At 32.5% G+C, this 18,066-nt stretch overlaps 1 protein-coding gene across 2 annotated transcripts in view; it reads right to left on the reverse strand.

Moving 5' to 3' along the window:
- The window catches only part of LOC100168120 (GATA zinc finger domain-containing protein 10), a 176,149-nt gene that overhangs the window by 58,037 nt on the left and 100,046 nt on the right, over positions 1–18,066 (reverse strand). Inside the window, exon 4 of one of the 2 annotated variants that reach the window (XM_001951936.5) lies at positions 12,744–12,843. In XM_001951936.5, coding sequence (XP_001951971.2) covers positions 12,744–12,832 — 89 coding nt within the window. In that variant the 5' untranslated portion in view covers positions 12,833–12,843. Of the gene's footprint in view, positions 1–4,753; positions 7,340–12,743; positions 12,844–18,066 lie in introns of those variants that run through there. The other variant, XM_008189362.3, reaches the window with a different exon arrangement.

Here is an 18,066-nt window from a genome sequence, read left to right on the forward strand (position 1 = left end):
TATTAATGACGTTTGTCGAGTCAGAAACCGAACCTTGGTTATAAAAATATTGCACACAGACACAGGCGCACCGGTATTTAATATATTAAAATATAATGATAATAATATATACAATATCATAATATTATTATGGTCAATGAATGCAAAGCTTTGTTTTCGTTCGACACACGGCGATGATGGTGCGTGGTATACCCATAACATCAGATGGTTGTAAAATTCAGGTTAGCTCATTAATCGCGATACAATAAAAATGTCATCTATATATTATTATTATGTAGATGTACGCTTCTTCAAAGTTTAAACGATCAAACAACCGAAAAAATCCCCTAAAGACGTTTATCGGGCGGTGCATATTTTACGCGGTGGGCTGTGTTTCGCGCCCAAAATCTATTCAAATTTTAACAATATTGTATATGATAAATAATAATTAACAATCGTTCATTTGGCCTGCGATAAACCCACCCAATATCGTTTACACGTCTGTAGTTCCATTGACTGATTAAAAATAAATAGTTGTATACTTATATATAGGTATAATTAGAACGCCTACACTTATGTACTAAAACAAGGGACCTATAGCATGTATGTTTTTGTGTGTGTATCGCAGAAATTGGAAAAAAATTCTACCTATATAATGTACGAGTATAATATAATACCATGATACAACACTATATTTTATTAAAAATTCTAAAAAGTAAAAGATCGGTTTTGTTCTATTTTATAATGGTATTTATTTCGCATTATTTTTATCGCGATATTGTACCACATTGTGATGTATAACTTCCGCCAGCGCCCTATAGTGCTAAAGTTTCGCCACCGGTCGCCCCCAAATAAAAAATATATTATCGACAACAATCTTTATCACCGTTTTCTCCGTCACATTTGCACACCACATTGCTATGTTAAAAAAAACCACAACTAAACGCATTGCCTACTATCTGCAACAGTTTTTCGAACTTATATTATAACTTATGATTTATGAGTGTATTTCTATTATTATTTGCATACCATCGATGATTGTAGCAACGCTCACCCGCCTTATTATTATGCATACACCCGACAAAAGGTACCTACACAATTATATATGAGTCTGTCTAAGTTCGTTTTATTTTCTATTCGAGACGAGTCATATTGACCGAAAGTTGTGCAGTGGCAATAGGTCCCACCATAATATTATTATTATATTATTACATTACTCTTATTGCAACAGCATTATGGAAAATACTAATGGTTTTATTTTTTTTCCTTCGGTTAACATCCGCAGTGAAAATGTGATTTTTTTTTTTGTTTTGTTATAAAAAGACAATCTCTCTACCCCCGCAGCATAATTAAATTATATTCTTGGAAAATATTTTACGATTTTTTTTTCTTTTAATTGTTAGTTACAAAAAGAATTCTGTTACTCTGCCACATTATTACGGTTAATGTAATAATGTGACATTGTCAAGGCGATGTGTGTGTGTTAGTGCGAAGAAAAACGAGTGCGGATTTATTCGCTAAAAATACGGATTTCGTTTTTATTTATTTTTTGTTTGTTTCACTAAAAATCATTCAGCAAATGCAACATAACAACAGAGGACGCCCAACTGTGTTGTATTAGAGACAATTAAAAATAGTTGTATCTAAATATAGTTAATTCATTGTATGTCCGAATATAATTTTTAAAAAGAGAAATGGAACGTAATAATTAAAAATTAAAAATATATCTTGCCGAGAAAAAAATATAAAAAGAACATAAACTGAGACTAAAAAATAACTACTCCATATTATAATAAAATAATATTCGTATAATGCATATAGGTACTACATATACATATGCATACATATACATCACTCGAGTGATGGAATCATTCTAATTATTATAACACACAACATTTTTATATTGAACGATGATTTATAGGTAACTACCTAATTAATGTTCCAAATATTAACATTTATAGTACTATATAAATAATAGCAAGAGGCAAAGTTGAATATTATTTATGTATATTATAGGTTAGGTTAGGTTAGGCTAGCCTATATGTATGTATAATGCGCTGATCAAATAATTGTACAACACGGTAAAAAATACTAAAAACCTGTTTAAATTACGATAAACTTCTTAATGTTATAAGTTTAAATAAATATCACGGTAGATGAAAGTATACTCAAATGCCTATAGGTGCAATCACGAATATCCACCATTTTTGTTTTCTACTTTCGTTGTGGAAAAATTATAAGAAAAACATCATCAAGAATTGTTGCCTAATTTATAGTTTATATACTACCCGGTTAACATAATACATAGAACTAATTCCAATAAATCGAAACACGAAAAATTGGTAATTAAGTAATTTAGAATATTAGGTACAATTGGTGGATAAAAAAATGATTGGAAATCGACGACACCTTATACTAACCTAAGCATATTATTATTTGTGTATCACATAATCAAACAGACAAGAAATAAAATGTTTAATTAAGAATTTTTAAAATTGAAGTATAAATTGAGCTGTACTTATATTTATAATTATTAAAAAAATAAAAGATACCATATATTATGTTTCAGCGATCGATTCAAAATTAAAATAACTTATATAAATATAGAAAAAAGAATTAGGATGCGTCTGGTCTACCAAAACAGTAATTAGCTTGAGTATCACTGAACATCGTTATATTTAAATGACGACATGGCGGATACAAGTAACAAATTGCACTGAGCTGATGAATGGATTTAAATAAAAGATTTGCCACAATTTTTACTACGCTATTAAGCAAATTAATAGAATACACATGCAATATTAACACAAAAATAATAATAAAAAAAACACCATTTGAACGGTGTCAGAAGGACGGTGTAATACGTGTAGAGGTACAAACATTTTTATTCTTAATTTTTGTATAACATTGTCTTGTGAATGGCACTTGCATTTTTATTTATTTAATATTATATACACACAATTTTAATATTTTTTTGCCGGTTAGGTACCGGTGATATGGACGTATCATGTTAATGAGATTAAACGACGCGTCGAAAAAATCGTTTGAAACTGGGCACGCGAATTTGTATATTTTCCCCATTTTTTTTTTTATTACTTGTCGGCACATTTACCAAAAGACGAGAACACCGGAAATTCGTTAACGTCGTCAATCTTTTCATGTGCGGACCTGCTAAACGGTTTCGGTCAGTTTCAGACTATAATAAACTCAGTTCATAAAACTTCATCATAAAGCAAAAAAAAAAAACAAACAAAAAAAAAAAACTATGTTTAATTCATAGTTTTTTGTCAAACAATGCGATATTTTTTCTTACGATTCCCGCCGCCCAACATCACGAGTTATTTATTTTATTAGCATTTTTTAACATTTTTTTTTTTCATAAGGCACGTGCGAGTGAATTTAAACACGCCTCCCGATCCTTGGTGATCGCAACGCCAAGTCACCAGCGACAGGAAAACATCAAAGAACCGATGTAGTGTAAAAATCGCAACACCTTTGTAAACGTCATTCAGACACCGTGAGGGTCCATTGCCACCGCGGTGTGCAATGAACGGAATATTATGATAATTATTAATATTACTAATAAAAAAATTAAAATATATATATTTATATATACCTACACAACATCAAAGCGACCAGAGTTAATGAATGACCGGTTACAACGCATTATAATATATTATTATTATAGTGTACACGAATAAAATATTATAATATAAACAATAATATTATATTATAAGTAATATGATTATATTATATTGTCATACTATATCGTTGTTACTTGTGTATGTTTTTATAATTATATATATACTGTTAAAATACAAATAATTATTATTAACATGACTGATTGGGCTACCAAAGTGTATTAACGGAAATGATAAAAAATGAACGTATTTAAAATATTATAATAGTTGTGATAAAAATTTCAATAGTTTTTCTAAACAAAAAACGACCTTAGTCAACGATTATTATTGTTAATGCCCATGTGAAACTCTGAATATAACAAATTGAATAAACGGTCTAATTTGTTTTCCGATATACCAAAAAGTAACAATATAATCTATAACAATAATACATAGTACCTACGTATACCTACATGATTTTTAATCGAATTGTTTTTTTTTTAAATTATAATAATTATATATTGATACCTAGTTTCTCTTTTTTCTTGGGTATTTAAGTTTACGTGTAATTAGTTTTCCAATTAAAATTCTGATAGTTATTTAAAGAAGCATGTGTTTCTAAGAATATTATTTCGCAACTATACTGGTTATAAAAACGATTTTTTATTGTTATTGCACGAGTGCATAATATTAAGTTCGATTCAAATATTGGTCCATGGCAAAAGTCAAATGCGTAAATTACGAAATTATGTTGTAATTTATCTAATGACAAAAGCGTATAAAAACGATAGAGCCTTAATAGAAAAAAAAAATATTAGGAGCATGATAAAATATAATATAATACCTGTACAATTTAATAATAACTTTGAAACACGTAGAAAATAATTCGACTTTGAAGACCGAAGATTTAAAGTAATTAATCCGTGATAGCGAATCGTAATCACGATGTCTAACGACTGTCGATCGTTATTTCGAACGCTATATAATAATACATCGACGATATCGCATGCAAAATCTCAGTTAGAACACAACCCTCAGCAGGTTACCGCGCGGTATCTCTCGCGAATACTTATACATAATATAGCTAAAATTATTTTACCAGGTATAGTAATATATACGTGGCGCAATGAAAATATGAACAGCTGACCACTTACCGGAGTAACTATTGTGAACGGAACAGACGACACCGGCCGGCAGAGCCATTGGAAGATGAGTATGAAATGACGCGAATTATTGTCGAAAAAAAAAACGATAATTGTTCATCGACGGCGGGTGGTCGTCATAACACGAGCGAGACGGCAAAAAATTCGAAAAAATTGTTCGCCAAAAACCCACGGGGAGGGCGAGAAAAGTGTCGCCGGCGCGTGGGCGGCTCGCGGTCTACGGACGCGCGTGTGGCACGACGGACTGACAGCTCCAGTCGAGGGTGGGAGTGAGAGAGAACGATTAAACGCGGTCCGACCGTCGAATTACGTGAGTGGGAATTACGGGGGAGTGAGAGAGAGGTGCGTAAAATTTCGGACGAGCCGGCGAGCGAGCGATCGGCCGCGGGACGTACTGGCGCGCGTAATACGTTTGAGCACACCGTAAACGCGCGACGTACACCGACTGACTGACTGACTGAACAGTTCGCCTTCCCGCGGCGGCGTCGTCGTAGTCGTCGTACTCGTCGTCGTCGTCGTCGTCGTCGCGTCCGTCGGAGGGCGGTTGGTGGCGGGCGGGTGGACGTTCGGGCGGCTGCGGGTGCTGCTGTTGCCGCCGCCGATGGGGTTTAGTGGTGCTGGGCGCGCGCGCGCGCGTGCTCGTGTACGCGTGTGTGTGTGCGCGCGCGCTTGTGTGAGTGTGTGACGGACGTTTCGGGCACCGCCGTTGTCGGTGGTGGCGATTTTCCGTACGTACGCCGCACGCCCCCGCCGCGCAGAAGGCGCGGTGTGTCGCGCGCGGCGCGGTGGGGTGGCCCACACCTTTTGTCTCGGGCGAATCAAAAGGTTGGAAAACAAAGAACCGCCGCCGAGACGGTCCGCAGGCATGCGCCCCGGCCATTGTTACGGGCCGCCGCCGACGTCGTCGTCGTCGGTGGCGGCGGTAGCGACGGTCCGGCCCGGCCTCCTACTACAACTACTAATACTACTACCACTTCTACTACTACTACTACCACTTCTACAATTACTACTACCACTACTACAACTATTACTATTACTGCTGCTGCTACCGTCGCCGCCACAGCTATAACTCCTACTACATAACATTATTTTATCGTCGGGTTGTGCCATATCACGTCCACTGTGCATATTATTTTGTGAAATAGGACCTATTATAGTCCGTAATGCCTTAAATCGGATTCCACGAAGGTTTTTTATTTTTTTTTTAAACATAATTATCATAAGGGTCGGTCTCTTTCTTTAGCCACCTTCGGCCACCCCACCTAAAACAGAGATCTCGTAATGAAAAAATTCATAGTACGATTTCTTGTATAGGTATATTTTGTATAGATACTGTTAGATATTATGACAACTACTGGGGTACTCGCGACGTTCATGAATTGAATAAATTTTCGACGTTATTATAACCAAACCGCGATTAACAAATTATAGGTACATATTTTCAACATAAAAGTTACAAATCGACAATCGTTATGAACAGTTAAATCGGATTAATGGAATATGTCACGAAACTTTGCATCTATACATTACATTTTTTGCTCATAGTTTACGAGGGTCTCCAAGAATTCGGTTCCAAGATCTATATAATAAAATTCTGAAAGGAGGACATCAATTGTATTTAGGTAGTATATTATCAGAATAAAGACTTTATACCTAACGGTATTTAATTTTCCTATGCCATAAAAAACAATAAGATTTTGGAATTTCAAATAATTATATCAGGTATCTCACCAAGTGAAAAATATGATACTACTGTTGAACGCAAAAAGAAATTATGTACCCTAATGCAGTTATTAAGATAATAAGTGTACCTTTAAACCCTATAAGTACAAGGGGGTAAATTTGTTGTTTCAACACTTAATTTTTTATAAAATAGCTAGAGTATTCAATCTAACAGTCTGACCTGGACATTATATACATGGAGTTACAATTATTATATTATATAATCCGATTAAGTACCTACTCTTCATTTCGAGGAGCACTTATCTATTATTATACAGGAACTTTTCTTCGGGAACGACTTCTGCAATTATCATTTTTCAAACACTAAATATCGGACGCTATTATTATATACGTTTGAAAGTGTGCGTGTGTGTGTGTGACCACTCCTATACCTACGCATGTATACACTTTCTATCATACAAATTCAATTCTTATCGTATATATACATCTACGCATGTCACTATAATGTATACGTATGTATTATAGTGGCAATCGTCTTAGACGTTTACAATTTGCATTTAACGCGCACCTATTTACAAACAACATATTGCTGTTGCCGTTGTTGTTGTTGTTCCACGACCTGCAATCATCAACTGTTTTTGTACCTTTATACCATATAATACTCATTAATGTACTTTCTACTAAACATATGTAGGTATATATTTATAGGTAACAGGTACATGTGTCTAATCAAATCCTCGTTGCCTGTCGTTCATTTAACCTGCAACACTGTCATCCGCATCCGTTAACGATCTTTAGATAACTCATATATAGATTTTTATTACGGCACGTGAGCGTACTATAATATAGTTTCATAACTTTTTAGAATTATATTCATATTAATTATTATCATTACGTTAATTTTCAATTAAGTAATAACCCACAGATAATTCCTATTTTTAATACTAATGTACAAAATATAATGGAACATATGGTATATATACATAATCATCATATTATAATTATTGGAGTTAGTATATATATATTATAATATTATACTAAAATATGATATAATCGATTCCGTTACGTTATAGTTCATCGAATATTAAAGTACACCTTTAGGTACAAGATGTATATATATATACGCCGCGACATTAACATAATGATTAATCGCTATAAATATTATGAAGTTGTTCTCTTGTATATGTATAAGAAAAAAATTGTTATTGACATCATCGTCATGTAATTGGTTAGAAAAAAAATGTGTTTGTTCCTCAAAATCTCCGTTTAAGATTATCGTCATTGAGTTCATAAACAAAAGACAAGATGTTCATTATAGAATACATTACATAATTGCCATCACAATAAAAAAATATTCCAGAAAAAATAGCACCCGCAGATAAGAAAAATATGTTAGGCAAAAGATTTAATCATAATATATATAATATATTATGTATAGGTAATACATTTGTTGGCTAGCAAATTTGTCGACGCATTCCGCACATATGTCATACCATTATATATTATTATACCTACTATACGAACATCATGAAGTGATGTTTATCTCGCACGTGTACACATATAAATACTTGAAGAAAAAAATTGTATGAATTATTTATTGAGACGAACCATCATTGGCGGGTTTCCCGGCTTTAACCGACCGAATAAGTTCATATAGGTATTATATACAATAATAATATAACATAAATATAACCAAAATTACACGACTCCAGGTCTTCAGATAAGTATTATATACCATTTATTTCGCACATGCTAAATTCTACATCCATTTTAATATTTGAATACTTACATAATATTGTTGAGTTATACCTATATAATAATTGATATACGTTGATATACGCTCATTGTTTAAAGAACAAAACAAGAACTCAAATTCACTTACACGATGACAAAATAAAACAATTAAAATAATAACTCCTATTGATAAGATGACATTTTTGAATAAAATCAATCATTCGTTCATAATAATAATAATAGTATAATATAATTGTTGCTGCCTAAAATTATTATTATTTTTTGAAATTTTATAGGTGAGGTACCTAAAACATACTTGCATCACAGTTACATCTAAAACAAATTATGAATTAAATTTTTTTCCTACGACTTATGCTCACTTAACAACAGTCGCCAACATTGATGGGCATATAAAACCAATCTTTATTTTATTATATAATCTATTTCAATCCAATAATAATATAATATATAGATTAAGTTTATATATATCTATATAATATTATTGCGATATATTATAAAAAGATCAGAGGAAGGTACCTTCCTATATAAACTCGTAAGTCAAAGTCTCGTGTCCAATCGAGCAAAAAGGTCCAGTTAGGAAAATAAAAACGTACTTATCGAACTTTCTCTATATAATATGCTTTTCAGGTGTTTGTAGTTTCATAATGATAAGTGATGTGTTTGCTTTTTACTTTTATCATTTTCAATATGAACTTATACACTATAGTACCCTCTATCGTGATCATTTTTCATAAAATGTGGTAAAATACGTTCTCAAAAATAGTAATTGCAACATATGTAGGTATTATATAATCATAAAATTCAGAATGCTGAATATAATAAAGATCTATGTGATAAGAATATTATTCGAATTTAGGCATTAAACCGATTTCCCTTTGGTGAAATTTCGTCTTTTATCTTATATTATACTAACTGATCAACAAACTAACGTTTACCTGAGGCAATAATTTATTTTTGTTGTCACATTTTGTAATATATTTTTCTGCTCTCCACTTTTATTTTTTAGTTTGTTCCAATTGATATATCGATATTGAGGATATTTTTAAAGTTACGGGATGTGAATGCATTAGGCTGACATCTACAGAAACAGTCACAGTTTTTGTGTTAACATATTACATATTTATATTTTGAATTAATTTATTAGTTAAAATTACCAACAATTGAAAAAAAATATAAATAATTATATACACACAATTAACTATATACCATAATAATTTTTCAATTGTGATGAAGTATCAAAGAAAAAAAAATATTTGTTTTAATTTCCTTTTTTATAAAGGCGGATTCATTATTTCCTCGCCCAGTAAATTGCCATGGTACCAAATCTGAACAAACATTTTAAACTTAAACTAGGGTTAAATATTCAAGCTAAACTATAAATCAGATAAAATACTGTAATATAAATGAATTGGCATTAAGTAATTGTGATGACTAATATAAAAAACAAGTCTTGATTGAAGATGTTTGCATATACAACATGTATCAAAGATTCTAATTAATGTTAGTTTTTGTTTTTACTCTTGTTTTATCTGTTTTTTTTTTAATATAAAGTGTGATATGTCGACTAATATATTTTTTTATCTTTAAATCTTACCAAAATTTAGATCTTCCGTAGTAAAAAAAATCTGGTCACCCAATGCAAGCAAATAGCACGTGGGTTAACTCAAAGTTCTGGTTTTCGTAGTCAGAACACATTTTAAGCTAGGTATATAACGATTGTGGTATCCGATTTCACCACTAATTTATTTGTTCTATTAGTGTGTCACGGACGGACGGATAAAACTATTATAATATAGGAAGGCAGTAAAAGCAGTTGTAAGATTCAAGCACCAATTAAAAATAAACAAGTTAAAAGAATTGAACTGGGGAAAATAAATACATTTTTCCCAGGTTTTGGCGGCGAAACCGGCGACGGCAACGGTTTGGCAGAAAACTAGTCCACTGCGGCTCAAATTTATTATTATAATTTTTTCCCTCCCCCGCGCAGTGTTCTTCTTCACGACTCTCCACCGCTATGTGGTTATTATTATTATTATTATTATTTATGAAATATGATTAAATGAGTCGCTTTCACAATATATAAACGGCGGTCCTTGTTATTACTTTGTACAGCTGCCATACTGAATTGGTTGGCCCGTGACGTTTGTTTGTTTTGCGTGCTTTATAGACTATATATGCGAAACTTAAAATATCCACATCCCGAAATATATCAAAAGCGATAAAAAGAAGAAAAAATGAATTTGTGGTTTCCGTATATAATTATAATTTATAGTAATAATATTATTAATATCATTATTATTAAACACGAAATTAATTATAATATTGTAGAACTGCACTCTGGTGTTTATAATCTGCAATTCGTATATCTACTTATATATAGGTACTCATACATCGTCAACAGTGGTGGTTATTTTTATACAAAAACTCGAATATGAAGTATAATATTTAGGTACGGTGGTGTACGAACATTGAGCGCCTGGTCGCGCGTATCGACCTGGGCTGGTAGGTCAAGAAAGGGTTTTTGTCTATATATATATATATATATATATATATGTGAATGAACGTATATATAAGATGTGGCCTTTGGGGAAATAACGATCGCTTTGCTGGCCGTACCCTCGGGACGGGGCGTTATTGATAGCCCTCCTCCACCGCCCCCCTCCGAAACAGACAACCGTTCGACCTGTGCCTCTCCTTATAATATACCCCTCGTCACTACCCACTCGTATATACAGCATATACACTCCTTATATTTCCCCATACTTCCCTCCTTGCCAAATCTCTTTCCACGTATACCAAGTATATAAATATATATATGTGTGTGTATGTGCGCCCGCGCGCGCGTGCGTGTGTATGTGTAGTGTCTATACGTATTATATATATAATATATATACAAAAGGAGAATATAAGGAATAAAGTAACAACGGCAGTGGAGAATCCAAAACAAATCCAAAAAGCAATACCCAAACTAACCGATCGTCCTGGCCGCCGCACGACGAAGGACAAGAGAGAATGAAACGGTGTCGAAAATAAAAGGACGACGACGACAACGACGTCTTGCTTTATCGATCGTATTCTAAAAGCGGACGAGGGGGGGTCTTTTGAAATCACGTGCCCCCCTTTGTAAACCCGAGTATATACAGTCGAAGAGACGGCCAAAGTCGAAGTAAGTAGAGGGTTGCGAGGGGTGGTGAAGTCGGCGGGTTACAATCGTGGACCCGCGCAATGGGAAACACGCCCACCCGTGTCCTTCCTTTCTTATCCTCTCCTCGCCCGCGAGCAAACGGGATATACCGAATGCCGGGGGGGGGGGGGGGGTAGAGGGATGTTAAGGGGAAACTGGCGACGGCCAGGAGAGGGGTGGGCTACACACAAAACGCCCAGGGCGTCGTCGTGTAAGTACTATATATATATTGTATACACATACAATACACGAACGAGCGAACGAAGAGCGAACGCGCGATAAACCGCACGGCAACGGTATATAATACCCGATAACCTTTCCTTTGCCCCCCTTCCCTACGAACACTGTACCCCATAACCCACAACTGGACAGGTAGCCGGGGAACAGGAAATATTGTCGATTTTCCCTGGAATACATACATATGCCATACACCCTTTTGTGTGTCTTTCTCCCACTACTCACTGCAGAAAGACACACACAGATATTATAAATAAATATGTTTGAGTCTAATAGTATTTTCAAAAACGCAATGAAACTATATTATTATATCATGAATATTTTTTTGTTGTTGACGAAATTAGTTTTTTTGAGCTGTAATACTGCTGTTGCGGAGTGGACTGTAAGTTTCCTTTACTGGTTACTTCGGATACTCAGGTTGATTATTTTAATTAATAATTTATAAGAAATTGAGCAAATAGAATATTAAATACTTTTATTTTTACTATAATGCGGAGCCGACATGTCACGTTCGCTCTTTTTCGACGACTAACTAAATTATATACAATACAAAATTGATCGAGGGCAAACCCGTCGGCCTCATTAGCCGATAACAATATTATCATTCCGATTATTACTCGATAGTCGATAACATTTCAACCGATACGCGACAACTGCAAGATTAGGTAAGATAATTTTATTATATTTAAAAATATGGTAAATAAGAAATATCATTTTGAAAATGTTAATTAATCGATTATTTTTAAAAGCAACTTTAATTTGAAAAATAATAATGTAATAATTCAGGATTAGCCGAATGCCATGTTTTATAATTATTTTTAAATAATTTGTTGCTTAACAATACCTATAATTAATGCACCACTATAATATCTTACGATGGGATCGTCGAACTTATATAGACCACTGTTAATATATTTTTGTTATACCTCTACACATTTTTTTAATGTGATTGATTATAAATTATAAGAATTAACTGCAAATTATAAAACGTTCACAAAATACTTTAGTATACAATAATATTAAAATACGTTCATCCTTATAAAATAAACTAATTTTATAAATGAATAATATTGTTATCAATCTTATTATATTGGAACGTGCAATATACTGGAAAATAATTACCTTGAAAGTAAAAGTCTTGAACGCCAATAGTTAATTAGATAATCTTGTGTCAAATTTTGCTTCTGGAGATCATTGGTATTTGAAAACATTTCTGTTACACCTAAATAATAAAAAAAAAACAAGAACATAAAAACAAATGACATAGGTATGTACATAATATTATACTAATTTTTTTGATGACCAATTTAATTAGCAGTGTCCTTCACAACACCATACAATAATATTTTAAAACAATATCCCATGCAAATATATTATTTATTACGAAACAACTAAACACTGTTTACGCCGTTGTAGTACCTACCTACCTATACAGACGACTATATTTTTTCGTCATAGCAGGTTCACGTAAACTCATTAAAATAATAACAATTCGTACGTTTTTCCGATGTAGAAGAATCGAATAGTTGAAAAAACAGCAAATCCAAGGTTTTATATAGAGACAACGACGAGCGTGCAGTGAAACAATTTATTAAAATATTTCCGCGTTATTATGTTAATGTAATATAATAATATCGAATACATGGCTTAAAACATTATTCATTTATCATAGAAATGAAATAAAACACACATCGTTTATACCGCGACGGTTTCATACGTATTTTTAATATAATATTATAATTTATCCGAGAGAAGGTCAAGAGGGTATTTCTAGAAGACCTACACGATAATCCAATCCGAAGAGGAATGCACATGGTATTATTATTTTGTAGAAGACGACACATCACGCGATGGTGTTATACGCATTGGATTTTCGGAAACGTTGCCAGATTTGAACACGGTCTGCGAAGGCGATGGATTTAACGCGTGTGAAATGCGGGAAAAAGAAACCGATTGTGATTTTTTCGGAAACGAACGGAAATAATAACGAACAGGAATTCTTGGACGGCGGCGAATGGGCGCGTGGGCGTCGAATACCGTGACATTATAAGACTTTTAAACAGAAGTTCATTACGGCAATTAGTGTCGCGCTCGTCTTTCGGCGCGGTGGTATATTATTAAGACGGTCGAAAACAATAACGACGGCGCTATTACAATGTATAGTAACATACATTGTACGTGTGCTCTTCCCCGTTTCCACGTTAAAACATAATCTATTTTTCCTCGAGTAAACGTATTTAGGTACCAGCCACTACCTACGCGCCCCGCGAACGAAAATTACTGATTTCGATTGCGCCACTGCCGCACGCGATCTTCGGTTCCCAATTAGCGCGTATATACCGCGGTCGGTATACGACCGGGGCGCTGCGTTTCGAGCTTTCGCTGGAAATCATTCGGATAGGAGATTTTTATGTTCCCACACCACTCGCGTGGTTGTTTTATTATATATTCACATTTCATTATTTAATCGTCCCCTTCCTTTTCCGATAAACACGAGTACGTATATATATACTATATAGTACACCATAATCATCACGCTCCTCGTCCTGCAGCTCTTTTCAGCCGACAATAATCGTCGTCAACCGTATACAATACCGCGCGTTATTGACTGTGTTTTTTTAAGTGGCCGGAGCGGTGGTGAAAAAAATAAAAAAATAAAAAAATAAAAGAACGGCACGTGGACCCCGCCGTTGGAGTAGCCGTCTCGCGGCAACCGCAGAAGTAGCACCAGGTCACGTGTGCATCCACGTGTATGTGTGTGTCCACCACCCCTTTGCCGGGGACTTGGAGTTTTTTATTTTCCATTATTACTATTATTATTATTATTACTACTAAGACTTCGAAGGAGTACGTCATGGAAATACATAGTTTTTGATTGAAGGACATTCATTATACGATTATTATTATTATTATTATTATTATTCTCGTCGTGGATATATTATTATTATAATAATATTATCATAATGCACTGTGATTTTGAATTGCGCAGCGGAGATTTGTAAAATATTGTACGATATACAAAATATAGTATGCACACAAAACGCTATGTTTTATTTTTTTATATGTATATAAATGTAATAAAATAATACAATGATATTATATACTGAATAATAAAACTATATATAATATATGTGTAATACAAATGTAAATAATTTATATTAAATTCTGTACCATTGCGTTGTTGCGCGGATGAGCACTTATTGAGAGGGAAGACTCATTAAAAATGTAATAATTAATCAAAAACAGCGAATGAGCACAAAGTGAATTTCATGTATGGTTGTCCCCGTTGTGTGCGTGTTTATATTTATTTTGTTTTTTTTGTAACTTTTTATTTTTAATTATTGTGTTACCCCCTTGTTGTTTGCTCTTCTGTCTATTCGATATCCAGAGATATATTATGTCAACGGATATAATATTATATAATACGTGTATATAAAGCATAATATAAGTACATATACTTTACTCATTTATTTTTCGAACCCCCACTCCCCAGTGACAGCATAATGATGTTATAACGTCGGGGTCGGACCCATGTACATTATTGACAACGATATTAATAAACAATCAGTGTATTTTGATGGACCAATATCAATACACAATATGTTCTATATATTATGTACGGGTATGAATATTAAAAAAGTTCCCTCTCACATTAAACATCCAAAGTTAGCTAAAATATATAAATTAGTATATACATATCATTAGACAAATCTTTGTTCTGTGAAAATAATGTATCTTATATTATAAATAATGTTTACAAGTATAGATCCCTACATAATATTTCCGTTTTGAAATGAAAATAATTATTATATTCCGGATTAAAACACCACAGATTTACATCTTGTTATATTTCCTGATTTTTAATTCAATTCAAATCGTCATAATTTATCTCGCTTTACGTTATACTTAATTAATCGTTCGTGATATTTGCAGATAATAAGAAATAAATGAATTCATGATTAACTTATTTTCTCGCGGGGTCGTTTTAATCAGTATTACTTCCGTTTTGTTTTACATATTAATTGAGTTCCAAATGTCAATTTAAAACATAAACATCTGGGAGTGTAGCGAGTTGTAATGGGATCGAAAAAAATCAGATAATGAAATAGGTTCATAGTTATTATATAGACATGACGTATTATAATTCCGCCGGTGGTTTAATTTGAAACATATTTGTAATTTTTATCGATTAAATTCGTAACGCGATTTCTGCACGAGATATACTTTATGGTTTAAGTAGATTTTCAAAATCTCCTTCCCTTGTTCAACGAACCGACCATAAACAATGTGACGAGACTAAGAAACGCAGAAAGAGCGAGAAGCAAGCCGAGAAGCGGTGAAGTGTACAGAGGGTTATAAAGATAAAAGCAAAAAGGACCCAATTTCACCCGCCGCTGCTGCTATACCGTCTTTTTCAGTATAACGTAATTAAAAACTTTTGCTTGGGTACAGTAAACAAATTGCGTTGTTTTTCTAACCATTCATCCTGCGTTGTGTTTTCAACATAATAATGTTTGTATAAATAATATATATATATATTATATTCATCGGCTTTTGTCGCTCGAGCCATTTCTGATCTCTCATACGCTATCTACAGCGTCCCAAACAAATTATAACTCGTCACTCGGGTATAATCTAATTACGGAAATGTATTTACACTAATATAATGATATTAATATTATATATTAAGGTATTTATTATATGTCAATGAATTGCATATTATGTGTGCCGTGTACGTGTGTCGTGTGTGTGTGTGTGTGTGTGTTATTTAGTTATAACTTTTTAGTAATGAGTATAACTCATTATATACCTACCCATAGTCGTAGGTGGTGCCTATATTGTTTACATAAGTAAAGAATTATTTAAGTATAAAAGATATGTAAACAAGAAAGAAAATTCTTATAATATTAAACATTTATACATACAGGCAGTCGTGTGGCTGCACCTGACCGTTAATTTATTAATGTATAGGTACCTACTCATGCGTGGAAGTGAAAAAATCCGATGCGAATATAGAAGAAATGATTAGTAATTATACTAGTAGTAGTGATAAGTGATAACCTACCTAAATAGCGTAAGCTTGTTGCTCGCGTTTAAAAAAAAAAAACAAATAATTAATTACATAATAATATCTTATACTGTTATCTGTGAATTGTTTTTATAATAAGTATAGAGTATTCCTAAAGTTAAGTAGGTACATGTTCAATTTAATTTCATATGTAGGTAAGTATATTATAGGTACTGTATTGTACAAGATGCGTATATTATTCAACTCAAACTATAAAAAAAAATATATAAGATTATTTAGGTGTACTTCATTTATGTGATTTAAAAAAATATATAAAATACAAATTATTTATAATCGTCACTTGCTAAGAGAATATGCTAAGGTAATTATAGACGTATATGACTATATGAGTGACAAGTTTATAATATTTGTTTTTAATTCATATTAATAATCGTACGCAACACTGATTAAAATTGAATTAAATAACACGACTGATATTCAAATTAACTATTATAGGTACATTACCTAATAATATTAAAAGTTAATCAATTATCTGCTCGTTAAGGGTATACAAAAGCCCAGCATTACTAAATTACTATAATTATGCTTTTATTTCTAACCATAACCTATATATAGGTACCACAAGACAAGAACTTTTAAATATTTATTGGTAATATTTTAATTAATTAAAAATTAAATATTTTAAGTTTTAGACAAATTGATACCTTATTCCACCAACCATCAGTTAAACCATAAGATGAACTAAAAACTTTTTACAAACTATCGTTTTTTCTTGTTTTAAGCTAACGTGGACAATATATAGATACATAGATTTTTTGTTGAATTTAACTTTATCGGTAGGACCTTATATTGGATTTTCAAACTTGTTGGCTGATCATAAAAATTTTTTTCAACATATCTTTTATAGAATAGGGAAAAATATTTAATAATTAGAAAATTTCAAATGCCTATATACTTATAAATAGCTTAAAATAGAAAGTAATAGTAGAATGTTTCATGTTACTATAGGTACTGTTAACATTTTTTGAATTACCTACTACAAAATAACAAAAGCCGTCTGAGGAGAAATTTTTATTTTGGGTGTAAATATCCAAGATTTTATATTATATTTATTGTATCAAATTTCGTATTATTTTGAACTCAAATAGTCTACATTGACGCTAAACTATTTTTTAAATATTGTAGTTAAAATATATTTTATAAGCTTTTAGTAATACCTTTATTTAAAACATTTGCGTTAATAATTAAAATTGAATGAATTTTTAAAAACAAAGAAATTTGCAATGTTCGGGATTTTAATGAACTTTATAAAAATTTCAACATTTAACGCTAATAAAAATTCTTATGATTATATTGTATTTAGAATTGCTTTAAGAAGAATTGTGAGGAACCATATATTACATTTCAAGCACTTTA

The sequence above is a fragment of the Acyrthosiphon pisum genome, chromosome A1 (assembly GCF_005508785.2).
Source record: "Acyrthosiphon pisum isolate AL4f chromosome A1, pea_aphid_22Mar2018_4r6ur, whole genome shotgun sequence".
NCBI lineage: Eukaryota > Metazoa > Arthropoda > Insecta > Hemiptera > Aphididae > Acyrthosiphon > Acyrthosiphon pisum.